Below are 16,889 nucleotides of genomic sequence, written 5' to 3' on the forward strand. Positions count from 1 at the left end.
GAGCTCAGCTCTATGTTGTATATTTAATATTTAAAGTTTCTAAATAATCTAAAAACATTCATTTCATATTTCTTCAACAGGGTTTACTTTTTACTTTTCACACAATTTGCCTGTTTCTTAAATTCTAGCAGCTTAGCACCAGTCACATTCTTTCTCCTGTGCAGAATTATTACAATCACAATAACAATCTGTGGTTTTGCTGGATTTTGAAATTTGAATGTACCCTGAAGGAATGGGTACGGGGAGACAGAAATGACTGAATGCCAGTAAATTCAAAAGATATTATTGCCTAAGAACTGAGCACAGAATATCAACAATGCTACACAGAATCGTTCATTTTATTGTCTTCTTAATTGTCATCTTAATTTCAATGGCAGAAATGTGATTTCAGCGGCTTTCCATCTTCATTCTTTAAGCGTGCCGTTCCAGGTTTGACCACGTCACTGTTCTTGTAATGCAGCGACGCGGCTCCTGATCAGGTCGATGAGTGACATCAATCCGCTTTGACTGTTAAAGTAGCTGCTGAGCGTCTCCGTGGCATTAGATCCCATGTTGTTCATGGCATCAGTTAAGTCAGTGATCTTGGTCTCATGGGCCTCAGACTTGTCAGGGCAAAAGCCTGTGAGTTGAGTTGAAACACATTCCATTTATTAGCAGAAAACACAATGAAGATTTAAAGTGTAGTTTCGGTGAATCCAGAGTTATAATATATCATATATACTGTACCTTTCTTGGCGTCCAGGACAGCAGGCGATGGCAGGCTCAGACACTCCACCTGCTGTTTAAACTCTTGAAGCTGATCCGCGGTCACTTCGCTCCTCCGGCCTGAGACACAGAACAAGAACCGCAGCCTGTCACAGGTACGAAGCTTTGTACTGGGTTCGTCCTGTATCAGTCTGTGTGTCTTTGCTCTTACTCAGGAGCTGGACACCAGCGTGAGAGTTTCTCCCAAAGGTGAATTTAAAAGAAAACACAAGGCAGTCGGGGCAGCCGGTGTTGAGCATCACACCGGTAGAATGATAGGGTCTCTCTGAGGAGAGAAAGGAAGCGTCAACACACACACAAGGTGCTGCAGCGCTGGGCTCAAATAGAACACAGTCAGTATAGATCATTCTACGGATCATTCTCACCCATAGTGATGGAGTTGTTTACCAAGGAGTAAAAAAGAGACGCAGAGAAGCAGCTGCCCAACCTGTCACGAGTTAACACACAAGCCATAATAATTTAAACCACTGTAGTTTGAAAATAAAACGTTGTAAATTTTTAATGTAAATGCTGAGTTACATTTTCAAGTGGATGTGAGCCTTCAGACCGTCATCCTCGCTTTCTGCGACAAAATTTGCCCAGGAGTTGTCCACAAGCTCGTTCGTCAGCAGCTGATATCCCATGATGTTGGTGCTTTCTGCTATTAGAAACCATTTCCCCAGCAGCTGAAAGCAGTAAATGTCATTGCATACACCAAATGAGGCCACGTTCATTGAACACATCATCATTGCTGCATAGTAATTAGACGATAACGGGGCCTCGTCTTACGTCGTCTCTCCTGATCTGAAGAGTTTGGGTCAGGCTCTCGCAGACGGTCACAGGAGCGGAGCGTCCGACGGACAGAAAGATGAGCAAAACGAATCCGGCGCGAGCGAACTTCATCACGGCTCGACTGGTGCGTTCACGCAGAAAGGCTGTGATGAAGCTGCGTGTGTTTGGTGCAGATTTAAACCAGACATGGTCAAGTTCAAAGGTTCAGTCAACACCAGGCTCTGTTTATTGTGTGTTGCAATTTTCAGATGGTTTATGGTTGTCTTCAGCAGCAACCAGCTGCTGAAGCGAAACTAATCGGTTAAGCAAACAAGAGGCACGGAATAAATAAATAGGGATGTACCTTAGACTGACAGATTCATAACTAAACAACTGCTGTACTGTGGTTTACCTGTTAATTTAATATATATATACTATTAATAGTGTTAAGGTATGTGTATACACTCATACAAACATATACATATATCATATACATACACATACACATATGCAAACGTTGGTGCATGAACAATGGCACTTGTGAAAACCAGGGTGATGGGAGGAGCTTGGCCACTACACCCAGCCAAACGACTGGAGGGAAGAAACCCAGTAGCCAGGGAGCCCACGCACCTTCAGTTCCAGGAGGGCAGATGTTGCAACCCAAGCCGCCCACACAGAACCTTTCAGGCTGAGCTGCAGCAGGCACAGAGACAGCACCCGAGGTCAGAGTGGACCACTGTGGGTCAACGCTATCCGCCTCATGAGAACCAGAGGCAAACACTTCCCCCGGTGGGAGGGTCGACCTGAGAGAGTGGAGCCCGAGGACCTACGGTCCGTAGGGGACCCGCTAGAAGATGCCCCTGCGCCTAGGCTGGAGCTCAACCCCAGTCCACCACCCCCACACTAGTGCAGTGGGGCCGACCCTATCAGCCCGACCATTTCCCCTGGCTCAGAACACGAGGCTGGCAATTGGTGAGGGTCGGCAGAAAAGAGACCACCCAGGGAGCGGATCTACGTACCCCGGGCGGAAAATGAGCCTCCCACACATCAACCGCACGACAAGCATATATATACTCACACAGACACACACAGACGCACACCCACACACACTACCACAAACTCTCTCACAAACAACTACTCAATCATACGTGAACCCATGCACTGTGAGATACATTCTCACACCCACACCATTCGCTTGTTCTTAATCATGGGGAGGGTAGGTCTCTGCCCATGTGGCCCCAGAAAGGGGCCGCAGCACCTCCCAAGCCCCGCCCACACACCCCGACCTGAGTAATGAGTGTGTATGACTAATGCAATTAAAACTGCAGAGCATCCCACATAGGAAGGACGGTTTGGTGAACCTACTTCTCAGTAGCCTTGGTCCCTCCATCAGTAGGACGTCCCTCACAGACCTAAGTGGATGAGTGTGGAGAGATGTAGTTTGAAGCAAGGTACCGGGGTCTGCAAACATCTGTCGGGAATAGTTAGACGAGATCTATGGAGTCATATTATGGTCAGATTAGATTTGTGCGTGCGTAAACTGACCTGTGCATCTGGTTTGGGCCCAGGGCCCAATCAAGACTTGTGGGTCAACGCTATGCCTGAAATGGATGGAGGAGCCTGTGTACACTGAGGTTTTGTCTGCAGCTCTTCAGTTGTTTAAGTGATTATAAAAAAAAATGCCACTTTGTTTATTGTTTGATTGCTCCTGTACATACAGTTTGTAAGTTAGTGTTTTTTTATCATACAGTACCATCACCTTTTATTCTTTTATTAATTGTTTGTATTCAGAAAAAAATAAAATCAGAATCAGAATATTTTTATTGTCATTGTAACAAGTACAACGAAATTGTCAAGGCCGCTTGGGACGTTCGTCAAGGCCGTGTATTTCATGCTCACAATACTGGACAGCTAACACACTTAGAGGACCCGTACCGCGATCAGCCTCTCTCTCCCACTGCTCTACTCCAGTAAGGTGTTTTACTTTGACCATGTCTCCACCAGGCCACAACGGACAAGTGACAACATTCCTATGAATGATGAGTTTACTGTCATGGTTTTGCTCATCTATATGTAGACATCTAGTGGCAACATGCTGCCTGAGAAGCTTCATAGTGAACTGTGGCAGTAATATTTGTGAATGAACAGCAAGTAGCCTGGTGTTTAACTGGATCATAGCTTATTAACAAGCTCTCTCGTTCACTAAAAGTAAGACAACACAGACCCAACTGTTACAGACTGGTCATGGTTTTTCATCTTCTGCTTTGCTGCTGCCTTTTGTTATTAGGAGGGTCAGGGACCCAAAGCTGCACTTGCTTGGGTGAAGTGGAACTCCTAAAGTTCTATTTATCTTCTCGCTCTGTTCTCCACAGCTCCACGAAGCGTCTTTGCATCCTTCGGCTCATTTTTTGTTTTTGGCCACAGTTTTACATGGTGTTGGTTTTACTCTCTCTGCTCTCATCTGTGCTGTGTGGAGCAGCGGGCGGACAAAGTCGGGACTACCTGGTGAATGTGGCGGGCAGTTTAGTTGTTCAACTCATGACAGAAGTATTTGTCTGTTTAGGAGTTAGAATGAGAGTAAACATTACGCTGATATTGGTTAGATGGGCAGAAATGCCACTTTAGGTGCAAGGATTTACTTCAGGTTTCTTTCGGTTTTCCCACCAGCTTTTTATATCTTTGAACAGATCATGTCGTGAAGCACACGCCAATTCCACGTCTCTGGTTGATTGTATGGGTCAAACATTTAGGGCATTATACTAGAAAAACTACTCTGGACCCTGCAGAACTAGCCAACTATAGGCCTATTTCAAACTTACCCTTTATTTCTAAGATTGTTGAAAAAATTGTGAGACAGAAAATAGAATCGGAATTAAAGGAACAGCATTGGAATGGTTTAAATTCTATTTGTTGAACAGATTCCAATTTGTTCATGTTAATGATAAATTCTCCACAAGGATTAGCTATGGAGTACCACAGAGTTCTGTCCTTTTTCCAATTCTGTTCAGCCTATACATGTCTCCTCTAGGTGAGATTATTAGGAAGCATTCTATTAATATTTTTATTGTCATGCAGATGATACTCAGCTATATATGTCTTTGGAACCAAATGAAACAGATCAACTAGTCAGAATTTAAAGTTGTTTAAAAGCAATCAAGTCCTGGATGTCCCAAAACGTCCTTCAACTAAATTCAGATAAAACTGAAATTCTTATCATTGGGCATAAAGATGAAAGAGAGATACTACTGAGTCAGATAGCCATCCTGGATGGCATAACATTAGCTTCAGATTCTACTGTGAGGAACCTTGGTGTCATCTTTGACCAGGATCTCTCTCTCTCTCTACATCATACATTAAACAAATCGCCATAACTGCCTACTTTTATCTTAGAAATATATATATAAAATCAGAAGCATCCTCTCTCAGAGCAATACAGAGAAACTGATTCGCCTTTAGGCTGGACTACTGTAACTGCTTACTCATAGGATGTCCTAACAGCTCCTTAAAAAGCCTACAGCTTATTCAAAATGCTGCAGCCAGAGTTCTGACAGGACTTAGAAAGAGAGATCACATTTCTCCTACATTAGCTTCTCTGCACTGGCTGCCTGTAAAATGTAGGATAGAATTTAATATTCTCCTACTCACCTACAAGGTACTTAATGATAAAGCTCCTTCTTATCTTGAAGACCTCATAGTTCCTTATGCTCCCAGCAGAACGCTTTGTTCTCAGAGCGCTGGGCTACTTGTGGTTCCTAGAGTCTTCAAATGTAGAAGGGGGGGGGGAGCTTTTAGCTACCAAGCTCCTCTCCTGTGGAACCAGCTCCCTCTTCAGGTTGGAGAAGCTGACACACTCACCACCTTTAAGATCAGGCTTAAAACCTTCCTTTTTGATAAAGCGTACAGTTAGAGATGGCTCAGGTCACTGGCAATGATTGTTAGTCACAGGAACCATCTCTTAGTTAAGCTGCAATAAACATAGACTGCTGGTGGACTTAATTTATACACTGAGCTTCTTTGTTTCCTTCTTCGGTCCAATAACCTCCCATCATTGTTTTATGTTCAACTAACCTTGACTCTTTCTCTCCAGTAGTTGTGCTTCTCCCCCACTTTCTCTCTCTCTCTCCTCCACTCTGTCCTCACCTACAGGTATCATTGGACTTAAAGTTTGGTGTCTGTGGGTCCAACCATCCTGCCTGTATCCAGTCCCTGGTCCAACTATCCTGCCTGTGCTCTGTTGTTGCTTGTTGTTGTTGCTGTGCTTTTCTCTCTCTCCCCCACGTCACACCAACCGGTCGAGGCAGATGGCCGCCCACATCCAGCCTGGTTCTGCTGGAGGTTTCTTCCTCATTAGAGAGGGAGTTTTCCCTCTCCACCGTTGCTGTCAAATTAAAGGCTTGCTGTATGTGGGATCTGTTGGGTTTAGTTATAAGGTCTTAAACCTTACTTTGTAAGGTGCCAAAAGATAACTTTATATATAAATTGAATTGAATTGAAAAATGTATGATTGATATGTAGCATGGTGAGTTATGTTGGCAAGCTTTGACATTATGTCGATTCATATGTTAGGGCACAGATTCACTTGGGTTACCTCTTTTTATGATGGTGATCATTTATTAAATCTCTTTTAACTAAATCAGGGGATAAGGCCTTGTGCAGAGGTTTGTGTGTGTGCACAGCAAATGCAGGTGCAGAAGCGTTCTTCATAGATCTTGGACTGTGATTGAACAAATCTTTTTTTTATAATAATCCCTGATGTCCTGTGTGTTTCAGTGTATGTATTTTGAAATTCGAATCCATGTATCTTGAAGGAATGGGTACGGTGAGACAGAAATGTCTGAATGCCAGTAAATTCAAAAGATATTATTGCCTAAGAACTGAGCACAGAATATCAACAATGCTACACAGAATCGTTCATTGCATTGTCTTCTTAATTGTCATCTTAATTTCAATGGCAGAAATGTGACTTCAGCGGCTTTCCATCTTCATTCTTTAAGCGTGCCGTTCCAGGTTTGACCACGTCACTGTTCTTGTAATGCAGCGACGCCGCTCTTGACCAGGTCGATGAGTGACATCAATCCGCTTTGACTGTTAAAGTAGCTGCTGAGCGTCTCCATGGCATTAGATCCCATGTTGTTCATGGCATCAGTTAAGTCAGTGATCTTGGTCTCATGGGCCTCAGACTTGTCAGGGCAAAAGCCTGTGAGTTGAGTTGAAACACATTCCATTTATTAGCAGAAAACACAATGAAGATTTAAAGTGTAGTGAATCCAGAGTTATAATATATCATATATACCTTTCTTGGCGTCCAGGACAGCAGGCGATGGCAGGCTCAGACACTCCACCTGCTGTTTAAACTCTTGGAGCTGATCCGCGGTCACTTCGCTCCTCCGGCCTGAGACACAGAACAAGAACCGCAGCCTGTCACAGGTACGAAGCTTTGTACTGGGTTCGTCCTGTATCAGTCTGTGTGTCTTTGCTCTTACTCAGGAGCTGGGCGCCAGCGTGAGAGTTTTTCCCCCAGGTGACCTGAGTGAAGAACACAAGGCAGTCGGGGCAGCCGGTGTTGAGCAGCACGGCAGTAGAAAGATATGGTCTCTCTGAGGAGAGAAAGGAAGCGTCAACACACACACAAGGTGCTGCAGCGCTGAGCTCAAATAGAACACAGTCAGTATAGATCATTCTACGGATCATTCTCACCCATAGTGATGGAATTGTTTACCAAGGAGTAAGAAGGAGACAGAGAGAAGCAGCTGCCCAACCTGTCACGAGTTAACACACAAGCCATAATAATTTAAACCACTGTAGTTTGAAAATAAACACTTTGTAAATGCTGAGTTACATTTTGTAGTAGAGGTGAGCCTTTAGACTGTCATCTTTGCTTTCTGCGACAATATTCGCCCAGGCGTTGTCCGCAAGCATGTTGATCAGCAGCTGAGAGCCCATGAGGTTGGTGCTTTCTGCTATTAGAAACCATTTCCCCAGCAGCTGAAAGCAGTAAATGTCTCTGAGAGTCGCATACACCAAACACGGCCACGTCCATTGAACACATCATCATTGCTGCATAGTAATTAGATGATAACGGGGCCTCGTCTTACGTCATCTCTCCTGATCTGAAGAGTTTGGGTCAGGCTCTCGCAGACGGTCACAGGAGCGGAGCGTCCGACGGACAGAAAGATGAGCAAAACGAATCCGGCACGAGCGAACTTCATCACGGCTCGACTGGTGCGTTCAGGCAGAGAGCCTGCGTCTGTGATGAAGCTGCGTGTGTTTGGTGCAGATTTAAAGACATGGTCAAGTTCAAAGGTTCAGTCAACACCAGGCTCTGTTTATTTTGTGTTGCAATCTGGTCTAAAGGTAAGGAAAATAAAAGTCTGCTGACATTCAACGATTTGACCGATTGCTGAAGTCAGCGTTAAACAGGCTTCAATGGGATTTTAGTTACAATACTACACCGGTGGGATTGAACACACACTATCAGCTTCAGCTATAGTGAACTACAGAGGACTGCATCTGAATCTAGACACAAGTAAAAGTACTGCCACAATACTTCATGAAGAATGAAGTACCCTCAAAGTATGCGAAGTAGAAGAGTAGTGTGTAACACCGCTGCTAATGAAGCAAATTGCCCGTAGGTGTGAGTGTGTGTGTGCATGGTTGTCTGTCTGTGTGCGTTGCCCTGTGATGGACTGATGAGCTGGGATGGGCTCCAGGACCCCCGTGACCCCACATGTGGGATTAAGCGGTAGAAAATTGATGGATGGACTAATAACAGTATAATGGACTAGTTTATTAAAGTTAACTACTAACTAACTAGCTACTAACTAACTAGTTTATTGATCGTGCTTTGTATTAAATAGTCCCACAGGAGAGAGGTGAGACAGTTTTTATTAAACAGATTAAAAATATATGAACATAACACACGCTCTCCATCTTATGGGCTTTGCTTTCACAGTTCAGTGGCATTTAGAATTAAACATAAGGCATTTGATCAGGATCCTTGATGTGACTTTAAAGATAATGATTTATTCTGCATAGCCGTAACCACCAGGTAGACAAATGTCGCTATAACCATTAATGAATGAGAAGATGAAGCAGTTTGTCCCTTTCAAGTTTAATAATGTTTGATCAGAAACTCCCTGAGCATAAATTAGTTCACAAACGCATCAAACAGAGCATCTAGGACTCGGGCAACTCGATGCCCCGTCTTGGCCTCCAACAGGGAGTTGAGGGCACTGAGCCCCTCCGAAGCCGGGATGTTGGATGGACAGATTTCTGCATTAGAAGAATCAGAAGCTCTGCGTGACATTAACACAACATACATAGAATAATAAAATCAGCTCTCACCAGTGTTTGGGTCCATCATTATGGGAGCAGGCATACGGAGACACTCTGCTTGCTTCTTGAAATGCTCCACGGCATCAGGTGAGGCCGTCTTACTCCGACCTGGAAGTAAAGATGTTCAGCTCAGACAATATGAATGTAAACTAGACTCGTTCCTCCATAAAACCATGTTCTGAAAACACAGTCGTTCATCGTTTCTCACTGAAAAGCATAAAACTGGTGAACGTGTCATTGCCAGAGACGATATCTTCGTAGACGGCCAGGCAGCTGGAGCAGTTTGTTTCCAGATAGACTTCCTTAAGGTAGAACGGCTTCTCTGTGTGAACACACAGGCAAACAGGGCGTCACGAACACCACCCCGGGGCCTGAATGCAGCATTTCATTTCAGAACTCACCGATCTTCATCGTGCTGTTCTCGAAGGTCACGTTGTACGCCAAGCTGGAACATTTACTGTATCTGTGAGGAAGAAGCCTTGCGTCATCAGACGCCCTTTAGCTCAGTTAATTTAACTAGCTGTCAAATCTAATAAGTGAAAAACACATTGCACTAATGCAATATAGAGAGAGAATATAGAGAGAACAGCAGAGTCACACATTTACAGTCTCTGAGTCTGGATGATGTTGAGGACGTTGCTCTCTGCGGCGGCAGTGACTTCCAGCCACACACTCGTCAGCAGGCGGCCCAGCGAGCGGCTTCCTGGCAGGTTGGAGCTGCCCCCGATGTAGAGCCACCTGCCCAGAATCTGGAGCACGCCAACACAGAACAGAACATCAGAGCAGGTGGAGGTCCCACCGATCGGTCACATCAGCTCCTGCAGCCTGCTTGTTGGAGAGCTTAAAGGAAAATGCCACAAATTTTTAATGTGTGTTGACCGGCAGGTAGTATTTAATAATGAAGGGACACTCAGATTCTTCAATAATTTCTATGCAGAGAAATGATCATTAATTTGATGATTAGGTTAAAAACTACAAAAAAAGCTATTTAAATATTAATAAAAACCAACACATACACACGTGCAACGTGAATCAGCTAAGCACTTACGCCCTCCTTGCTGATGGTTATTGGCTCTATGAGGCTGGTGCAGCTGTTCATGGGAGCAGACCATCCCATCGAGAGGAGACCCAGCAAAGCAACAGCAACACGTGTCATCATTCGGGGGCTGCGTTTCTCCTTGTTCCCCAGTCTTTCCATTTGTAGTATTCACGTGTTGTGTCTTCAGGTGCATCCGTTCACTGTCTGCCGCTAACCTTAGGTCGACAACCTGGACTCCGCCTGTTATTCACTATCCTGTAAGCTGATGTACCCAAAGCAAACAGTCCTACGGGCAGAGAGCAGAGACTTTGACCCGTGTGAGTATTGGTCTACTCATGCATGTATTCTGTAACACATCTTAGATGAACAGATCTAATTGTTCTGTGCTCCTGTGATTCAAATTATAATTTCTGTGTCTGTCTTGATTTATTGCTTGGTTTCTATCTTATTTACAATACTGATTTAAGTGGTTTAAGAATGGCATAATATGAATGTAGAATGTAAAGAATGAATGTTAAAGCAGCTGATAGTGTCACATGTAGCATAGGTCTTTTTAAAAATGCAGCTTAGCTAATTCTGAATCTCTGTAAAATGCTGGTACATATCTAAAACTAATATTTGTTCAGAATCATTTTTAGAAAGTGACAAACATTTTTATCAAAGGTGTTTTTAATTGAACTTAAACTGACAGATTTTTTTCTCTACAGGACAAGAACAAAAGGACAACAAACAGATGACAAAAAAGCAAATTCCACTGATGGTCCTGATTTTACAGAGAAATATCTGAGCAAAACCTAAACAGAGAAGTGAGAAGGGTCAAGAGGCCATAAAAGACAGACTCCTGCTCTGCCCAATGTCGGGTGGTGATGGAGTAGGAGGAGGATTATCCCTCCTCTGTCACCTCTTCTGTTCCATCCATTTACTGTCTACTGTTGTTGAGGATTAACGACAGGGGGATAGAGGAAGCCGGAGACTGATGGGGAAAGAAGTGACGGGACACATCAGTCACACTGTGACGTTCTGCAGTTATCTCCAGGAGTCAGACAGACAGACAGACAAGCAATAGTAGGTGGCGCTCTCTACTCCATGGCCTCCTGGTTCTCTTGGTCTGCACCCATCTCCTCGCTGGCCTCCTTCCCCTCTTTGCTCCTCTTGCTCTTCTTGTGTTTGTGCCTCCGGTGGCTGTCTCCCTCCTCGCTGTCATGTCTCCTTCTGCTACTACTGCTAATGGGAGGAGAAAGATGAGGGTGTGAAAAGGGCACGACGGATGAGGTCAAAGGAGATTTTACAGGTAAACAAAATACATTACAGAGAGCGGAAAAGACAAGAAGGGAAGTCAAGAAGGAAAGGAGACAGAATGAGATCAATACGCAGGAACAAGTGAAGGTGAAGTGAAATTGAGAGGGAACATACAGAATGACAGAGACGAACACCAAGGCGCCAAAGAGAAGAGGACTGTGTCTGGTACAACAGAAAGCTGAACCCCATCACTGTGAGCGACATTTAAACACATCCAAGGAGCATAATAGAAAGGCTGTTAATCTATGTAGTTCAAATGTGGGGAAAATACCAGACTGGAGAACTCTTAGCTGAAGGAGCTAGAGATGTGGTGAAATCCAAATAAACACGTGTGGTTAGAGGGCCATTATGGGAGCAGAGCTGTAACCAACAGGTCATTTACCTACGGAAGCAATGCAGCGTGTGTTTATTTACCTGCGAGAAGACTTGTGGCGCCCCTCCTCTTTCTCTCGATGCCGCCTCTCTCTGTGCCTTTCCTCCTTCTCTCTGCTTGACCGATCGCGATGGCGCTCTCCGTAACCACGCTCCTGGTACTCACGGTAACGATACCGCTCCTCGTCGCTACAGAAGTAGAATTGTGTTATTACTTTATGTCTAAAGGCAAACATCTACATTACAATATTTAAAAGGAGCTCAACCTGCTAAACTGTGATTGATGATTTGATAGTCATTCAGCAGCTATGACTGACAAACGATAGCGAAGCATGGGATTATGTTACTTACTGTTACATACTAAATTCTTATTACCTGGTGTAGCTCATGGCTGATGGACTGTGCTCCCTGTCTCTCTCCCGCTCGTGTGTCCTTTCTCTGGGTCTCTCTCTGTCTTTGTCTCTCTTGTCGTCTCGGCGAGAATAGTAGTCCCACTGTTTAGAGTTGTCCATCATTGGGGGCCAAGGAGGAGGAACACCTCCAGCCATGGGTGGAGGGAACGCACCTGAACCAGTGAGGAGACAGGAGCAGCTGTTATTTTGAGTTCAACTCCTGATAAAAAGTGTGATTGTCTAAATACAAAGAGTATAAAACCCTTAATGCAACAGATAAGTTTTGTTACTTGTCCGGGTTCATCAAACACATTTGTGCTGTTGCTAAAGTTTGAATCCATGTACCTTGAGGGAATGGGTACGGCGGGACAGAGCGTCCATCATAACCTCCAGGGTGGCCACTGTGGAAAGCAAGGAAATGCATCATGTTACACTGAATGTGGGTCGCTGCTCATGTCTTCATTAATATGAAGACCAAACGTTCTACCAGGACTGAGATAACTTGAAGCTAATGTGTTTCATGAAAAAGAAAAATCTAAAATTAACCCATTTTGCCATAATTTCAATAAACCTATACCATATCCTTAACTATAAACTGTTGACCTTAAAACCATTTGTTGTACCATGTAGTTATGTAATTTTAACAACCCCTCATCCATGTTACCTGTCTAGAGTGGGGATCATAGCAGGAGGAGGCCCACTAGGTGGAGGAGGAAAACCAGGAGGAGGGACAGTAATGGGCAACCCTATAAGAGTCAAAGGTGGTTTCGAGTTATGCATAAAAAAGCTTATATAGTCATTTATAAACAAAGACCAGCTGACACAGAAGAAGATGAGGGTAAACTTACGAGGTGGAGGGATGAGTGGAGGTGCAGCACTGACGTTTGGTGGAGGAGGGAGGAACGGCGGTGGGGGGATGTTTGGAGGAAGTGAGCCAGGGGGGAAGAATGTGGGAATCTTTGCCGCTGCAGGTTCGGCCTCTGATGTGGAGTGTTCAGAGATCACCTGCACAATAACATGCGTTTCATGAGACAATGAGCGCAAAATGACAGAGTGTTCATAAATTCACAGAAGCTGTTCTTGTGTTGCGTACCTGGATATTGTTGCCATCCAGGTTGTGCCTGCGTCGCCCTTCAACTCTGCTGATGGTGGCCGTCTGCCCACCGATGACATCTATGGTACCGCTCGTCTTCCTGGTAAGACAGTAAACAAAGATCAAGACCAAGTGGCAACCTGAACAAAGAACAAACTCATTATTACAATATCATAAGCTAAGAAAAGCCTTTCTGTACAGCATTTGTTGGTTGATGAACACCAACCAATGTTGATTACCAATACTATCTGCAGAAAATAAATAAATAAATATACCAATACATAAACCTGGCCGAGTTATCAGCTTCTTTATATTTTATTAGTTACAGTTATTTTATTGTGCAGTCAATGTCAATGCTTCAGCCTTTGAAAGCTCTACCAATTTTACTCATCTGTACCCCTAAATGGGGCAGGCAGTGCATCCTGAAGAGATGACATGTGAGTGAACATCACCCCTTCTATGCATCCGCTAAAATCTATACACTTCTGTCTTCTTTCCTCCCCACTCACCCTATTAAAATGTATTTTATTTGGATCAAGTAATTTTGAAAAAGTTATCAAATAGCCACAAAGACTCAACATTACATTTAACAGGCATTATGACGTCTGGCTGTATCTCTAATGCCCAATCGTGTCTAATATTTCCCCGTCATGATAAATGCACATCCACCATCCCAAAAGAAAAACTTATAGGGCCTTGGAAGAAGCACCGGGAGTTTTTCTGTGGTCACATGTCATGGTCAAGAAAAACGCCAGGCCCCCTGTTTTTACCATCCACACATTCCCCATCAGGCCCAGGTAACCTTGTAAGGACAAGGCCACGCCCACTTACGTATAATAGGACATGTCCTGAGCAGGTGGGCCAGTCCACTGAGGGGGAGAGATCCTACCATTTTGAAACAAAGGAGTAAAGGAGAACAGGGGTAAAGGAGATGAGAGCAACATCACGTACAACCCATGGGATGGTGACCTGTTTTAGCCACTGGTAAACCTGCAATTGGCCAGGTGTGTGTTTGTCAGTCAAGACAGTGTGTGACATTGTATGCTGAATTATAAAAAGGAGACACATTGGTATATTCTGTACACCACAACAGCCACAAATTGTTTCATCTAAAAGATGTCCCACTGATTTATGTACTGGTGAACTTATTTTAGTGTGCACTTCATTTCTGAAGGAAACTGTCTGCATGTGTTATTCCTCGATATAATAATTAGTTAAGATATAAGCCTAAGTGTTACCTTGTGACTTGACTGACAGCAGACTTGTACATGCTGACGGGGGACGTGAAGTCTGGTTTTGAAGTGTGTATAGGCAAACTGGAAATGTCCTTCTCGTTACCTGTCCTGCCTTGCTGAACCTTAAAAAAAGGGTAGAAACAGAAAGAATCAAACGTCTCACTCAATACCTTTTCTTATCATAGAAATGTCTCAGGATAAGACTGGGGCAGGTAAAACTTAACAAGTTATGTCCAGCTGGATGACTTCGAGACAGACAGAAACTACAGGAGAGCTAAGGAAAGGAAACAATGGAGAGAGTAAACAATAGTCTCTTACAGTGATCTTGCTCGTCACTGAGCCAACTGAGACCTCCAGACCCATACGTAGTCTCTTCTGTTTTTCACAATAGGCCTTCCATGTATCTTCATTGAAGCCGTAGTTAAAGTAATCGGACAGATCCGCTCCTACACATATAATGAACATTAAATACTGTACACACTAGGAATCACTTTAAAAAGTATATGTAAAAGTATATGATTAGATTAACATTCAGAAATCTGTGTCAGTCATGTTTCAATTTGCCACATTTTTATGTTTCCAAAAATGTTATCAAAACACACACAGACCTGGCTTCCTCCAGGGTTTCTCTTCAAAGGATTCCATGTCCACCTCCAGAACTGGAACTCCATTAATGTTTCCAGAAGCCTCCAGGTCCACTCCCTTCATCTTTGTGGCCACTACAAACAAACACGGCACATTAACTAACGGGTAAATGGTCACATACATTTAAACTACTCTGTATATTAGCTGTAAAAAGAATAGGTCAGAGTAGTCAAGAAAATTTAAAGAACAGATACAAATACCTTGTCCATAAGGTCTGGAGCCTGTTGTCTTTATATTGAGATTTACAGGAGGAGCACCATAAGGTCTGGGAGAGAAAATGTGTCCTTGTTATTAATATTAATAGGGTTACACTGACAGAGTTATCCAATAATCTTAAATTATAAACCAACGTGTACTGTGGTGCCCCAGTCTTTATGTCCCCAATAGTGACACGGACATCATCATCATCATCGTCACTATCGCTGTCACTGTCCGCATCTTCACCTGTGGCTTCACCTGTAGCCTGAACGACCACAGACATGCAGGAGATGTGAGACATGCATGCATACAGAACTTTAGCAGCTGTTTTCTCTTCCCGTATAATGTGTGAAAATTAAGGTGCTTCCGAGGAAGAAACCGTGATCACTGTGTGCATGCGAGCTGCGTACCTCAGAGGCTACTCCATTCCCTGTAGCATGTTCAGCCACATCCTCTGTGGAAGCATCAACAGGTGCACTGTTGATAAAATAAAGCATTGGATTGTTAATGTGCAATAGAAACCTTTTAATTAGTCTACAAAATTCCTCACAACAATAAATTGTTGTCTTTGATAAACAACTAAAATAAAACATGAGCGCACACATGGTCATACATAAAGATATTTTTATAGAATTGTTTATTTTCTCTTGCCATACAAAGCTGAAAGCGCTACTAAAACTAGACTACATTAACAAAAGTAGTTAATATGCAACGCTCTGAGTCACATAGTAAGGAAGGTTGAGTAAATTATTATTAAGACCAACCATTCATATCAGCGGTTATCTTGTTCAGAACGATAGATGTGGGGTACGACGATTTGTGTATGTTTGGTGTCTGTTAACTTGTAAACACCTACTCTCATTTTCGAGGTAAACAGGTGACTTGTGTTCTGGAACGTATAATCACGTTAAAATGTATTCGCGTGTGTAAACGTTACCTGACTGCAGCGTTGAGTTTGGCTTCCTCATCGTCGTCTTTAGTCTCAGACTCATCTGAAAGAAAGTACGAACAGCCGTTTGTTTCAACTGCACGTCACATCAGAAAAACAAATGCATTCACTTTGCCGTGTCGTGCAAAAGGCCGTGAAAGCCAAGCTAGGCGATCGCTAGCTTCGGGTTAACTTCACAGGTTAGCTTTGTGATGTTTGTACACGGTGCCGGTTCTTTTGCTCATTCACGTCTGTCAGACGGAAGGAGTCGTGTCCGCGGACTAAAAGGCGCCTTTACCCCCATACAGCCATTCCTCCTCCTCGTCTCCAGCGCTGGCATCAGTGGTGGTTGTTTTGTCCGCTTCCTCCGCAGACATGTTTAGCTAACGAGGCGGGCGGGAGAGAGGTTGAACCGGCAAACAGCACAAAACACTCGGCGACGCTCCTAAATCCTAACGGCGCACGGTAAACGACATCCGTCAACAAAGGAACGCAGTTACGAGCAAAAAGTTAAGCCTTCATCAATTCATCTCCAACCTGCTTGGAGTCAACGTGAACCCGGAAGAGGTCGTTAAGCGCCCGCTAAGGTCAACGTGTTACTCAGAGGCCACAGCGCCCCCGGCGGACGGGGTGCGTCATTACACCGTAAAAAGGCCCGCTCCAAAGTTTCTTCTACCTCACATTCACAATTTGCATCCAGATGCTACTGCAAAGTGGCAGAAAGCACTCCTACTGCACCTTGGTGGTAAATAATAGTCCTTATAATGCAAACACTCGATGACTTTTATAGATTAAAATTTTTACAAATTTGTCTTTCAGTTTTGGCTGACATTAAATA

At 43.8% G+C, this 16,889-nt stretch overlaps 4 protein-coding genes across 10 annotated transcripts; all 4 read right to left on the minus strand.

The window, feature by feature from the left end:
- Positions 1 to 9: 9 nt before the first annotated feature.
- Positions 10 to 1,699, minus strand: LOC114853226 (uncharacterized). The gene is made up of 6 exons (XM_029146352.3): positions 1,534 to 1,699; positions 1,285 to 1,430; positions 1,131 to 1,192; positions 917 to 1,030; positions 727 to 825; positions 10 to 619 (listed from the first exon to the last, which is right to left on the minus strand). The coding sequence occupies exons 1-6, from the start codon at positions 1,645 to 1,647 to the stop codon at positions 441 to 443; spliced, it is 714 nt and encodes a 237-aa protein (XP_029002185.1). The 5' UTR covers positions 1,648 to 1,699; the 3' UTR covers positions 10 to 440.
- A 4,576-nt stretch (positions 1,700 to 6,275) lies between these two features.
- On the minus strand, positions 6,276 to 7,773 carry LOC114853232 (uncharacterized). Its single transcript, XM_029146366.3, has 6 exons — positions 7,611 to 7,773; positions 7,355 to 7,500; positions 7,213 to 7,274; positions 6,999 to 7,112; positions 6,809 to 6,907; positions 6,276 to 6,712 (listed from the first exon to the last, which is right to left on the minus strand). Exons 1-6 carry the CDS (start codon positions 7,722 to 7,724, stop codon positions 6,534 to 6,536), a joined length of 714 nt encoding a protein of 237 aa, XP_029002199.1. The 5' UTR covers positions 7,725 to 7,773; the 3' UTR covers positions 6,276 to 6,533.
- A 37-nt stretch (positions 7,774 to 7,810) lies between these two features.
- On the minus strand, positions 7,811 to 10,145 carry LOC114853238 (uncharacterized). 3 transcript variants are annotated; one of them, XM_055508396.1, is made up of 6 exons: positions 9,899 to 10,145; positions 9,457 to 9,599; positions 9,252 to 9,313; positions 9,059 to 9,172; positions 8,860 to 8,958; positions 7,812 to 8,810 (listed from the first exon to the last, which is right to left on the minus strand). In XM_055508396.1, the coding sequence occupies exons 1-6, from the start codon at positions 10,046 to 10,048 to the stop codon at positions 8,692 to 8,694; spliced, it is 687 nt and encodes a 228-aa protein (XP_055364371.1). In that variant the 5' UTR covers positions 10,049 to 10,145; the 3' UTR covers positions 7,812 to 8,691. The 3 variants fall into 3 exon arrangements, with proteins under 3 accessions (XP_055364373.1, XP_055364371.1, XP_029002211.1); XM_029146378.3 differs by having other exon boundaries at positions 8,031 to 8,787; positions 9,899 to 10,141; XM_055508398.1 differs by lacking the exon at positions 9,059 to 9,172 and having other exon boundaries at positions 7,811 to 8,787; positions 9,899 to 10,144.
- A 395-nt stretch (positions 10,146 to 10,540) lies between these two features.
- On the minus strand, positions 10,541 to 16,634 carry fip1l1b (FIP1 like 1b (S. cerevisiae)). Of its 5 annotated transcripts, none has more exons than XM_029158786.3 (16): positions 16,350 to 16,634; positions 16,061 to 16,115; positions 15,534 to 15,600; positions 15,276 to 15,388; positions 15,126 to 15,190; positions 14,889 to 14,999; positions 14,599 to 14,726; positions 14,284 to 14,402; positions 13,877 to 13,930; positions 13,046 to 13,145; positions 12,801 to 12,957; positions 12,617 to 12,698; positions 12,298 to 12,353; positions 11,936 to 12,125; positions 11,603 to 11,749; positions 10,541 to 11,110 (listed from the first exon to the last, which is right to left on the minus strand). In XM_029158786.3, the coding sequence occupies exons 1-16, from the start codon at positions 16,426 to 16,428 to the stop codon at positions 10,969 to 10,971; spliced, it is 1,665 nt and encodes a 554-aa protein (XP_029014619.1). In that variant the 5' UTR covers positions 16,429 to 16,634; the 3' UTR covers positions 10,541 to 10,968. The 5 variants fall into 5 exon arrangements, with proteins under 5 accessions (XP_029014619.1, XP_029014627.1, XP_029014610.1 ...); XM_029158794.3 differs by having other exon boundaries at positions 10,541 to 11,113; positions 15,282 to 15,388; positions 16,350 to 16,633; XM_029158777.3 differs by having other exon boundaries at positions 10,541 to 11,113; positions 16,350 to 16,633.
- Positions 16,635 to 16,889: the final 255 nt, after the last annotated feature.

Source organism: Betta splendens, chromosome 1 (genome assembly GCF_900634795.4).
Source record: "Betta splendens chromosome 1, fBetSpl5.4, whole genome shotgun sequence".
Classification (NCBI taxonomy): domain Eukaryota; kingdom Metazoa; phylum Chordata; class Actinopteri; order Anabantiformes; family Osphronemidae; genus Betta; species Betta splendens.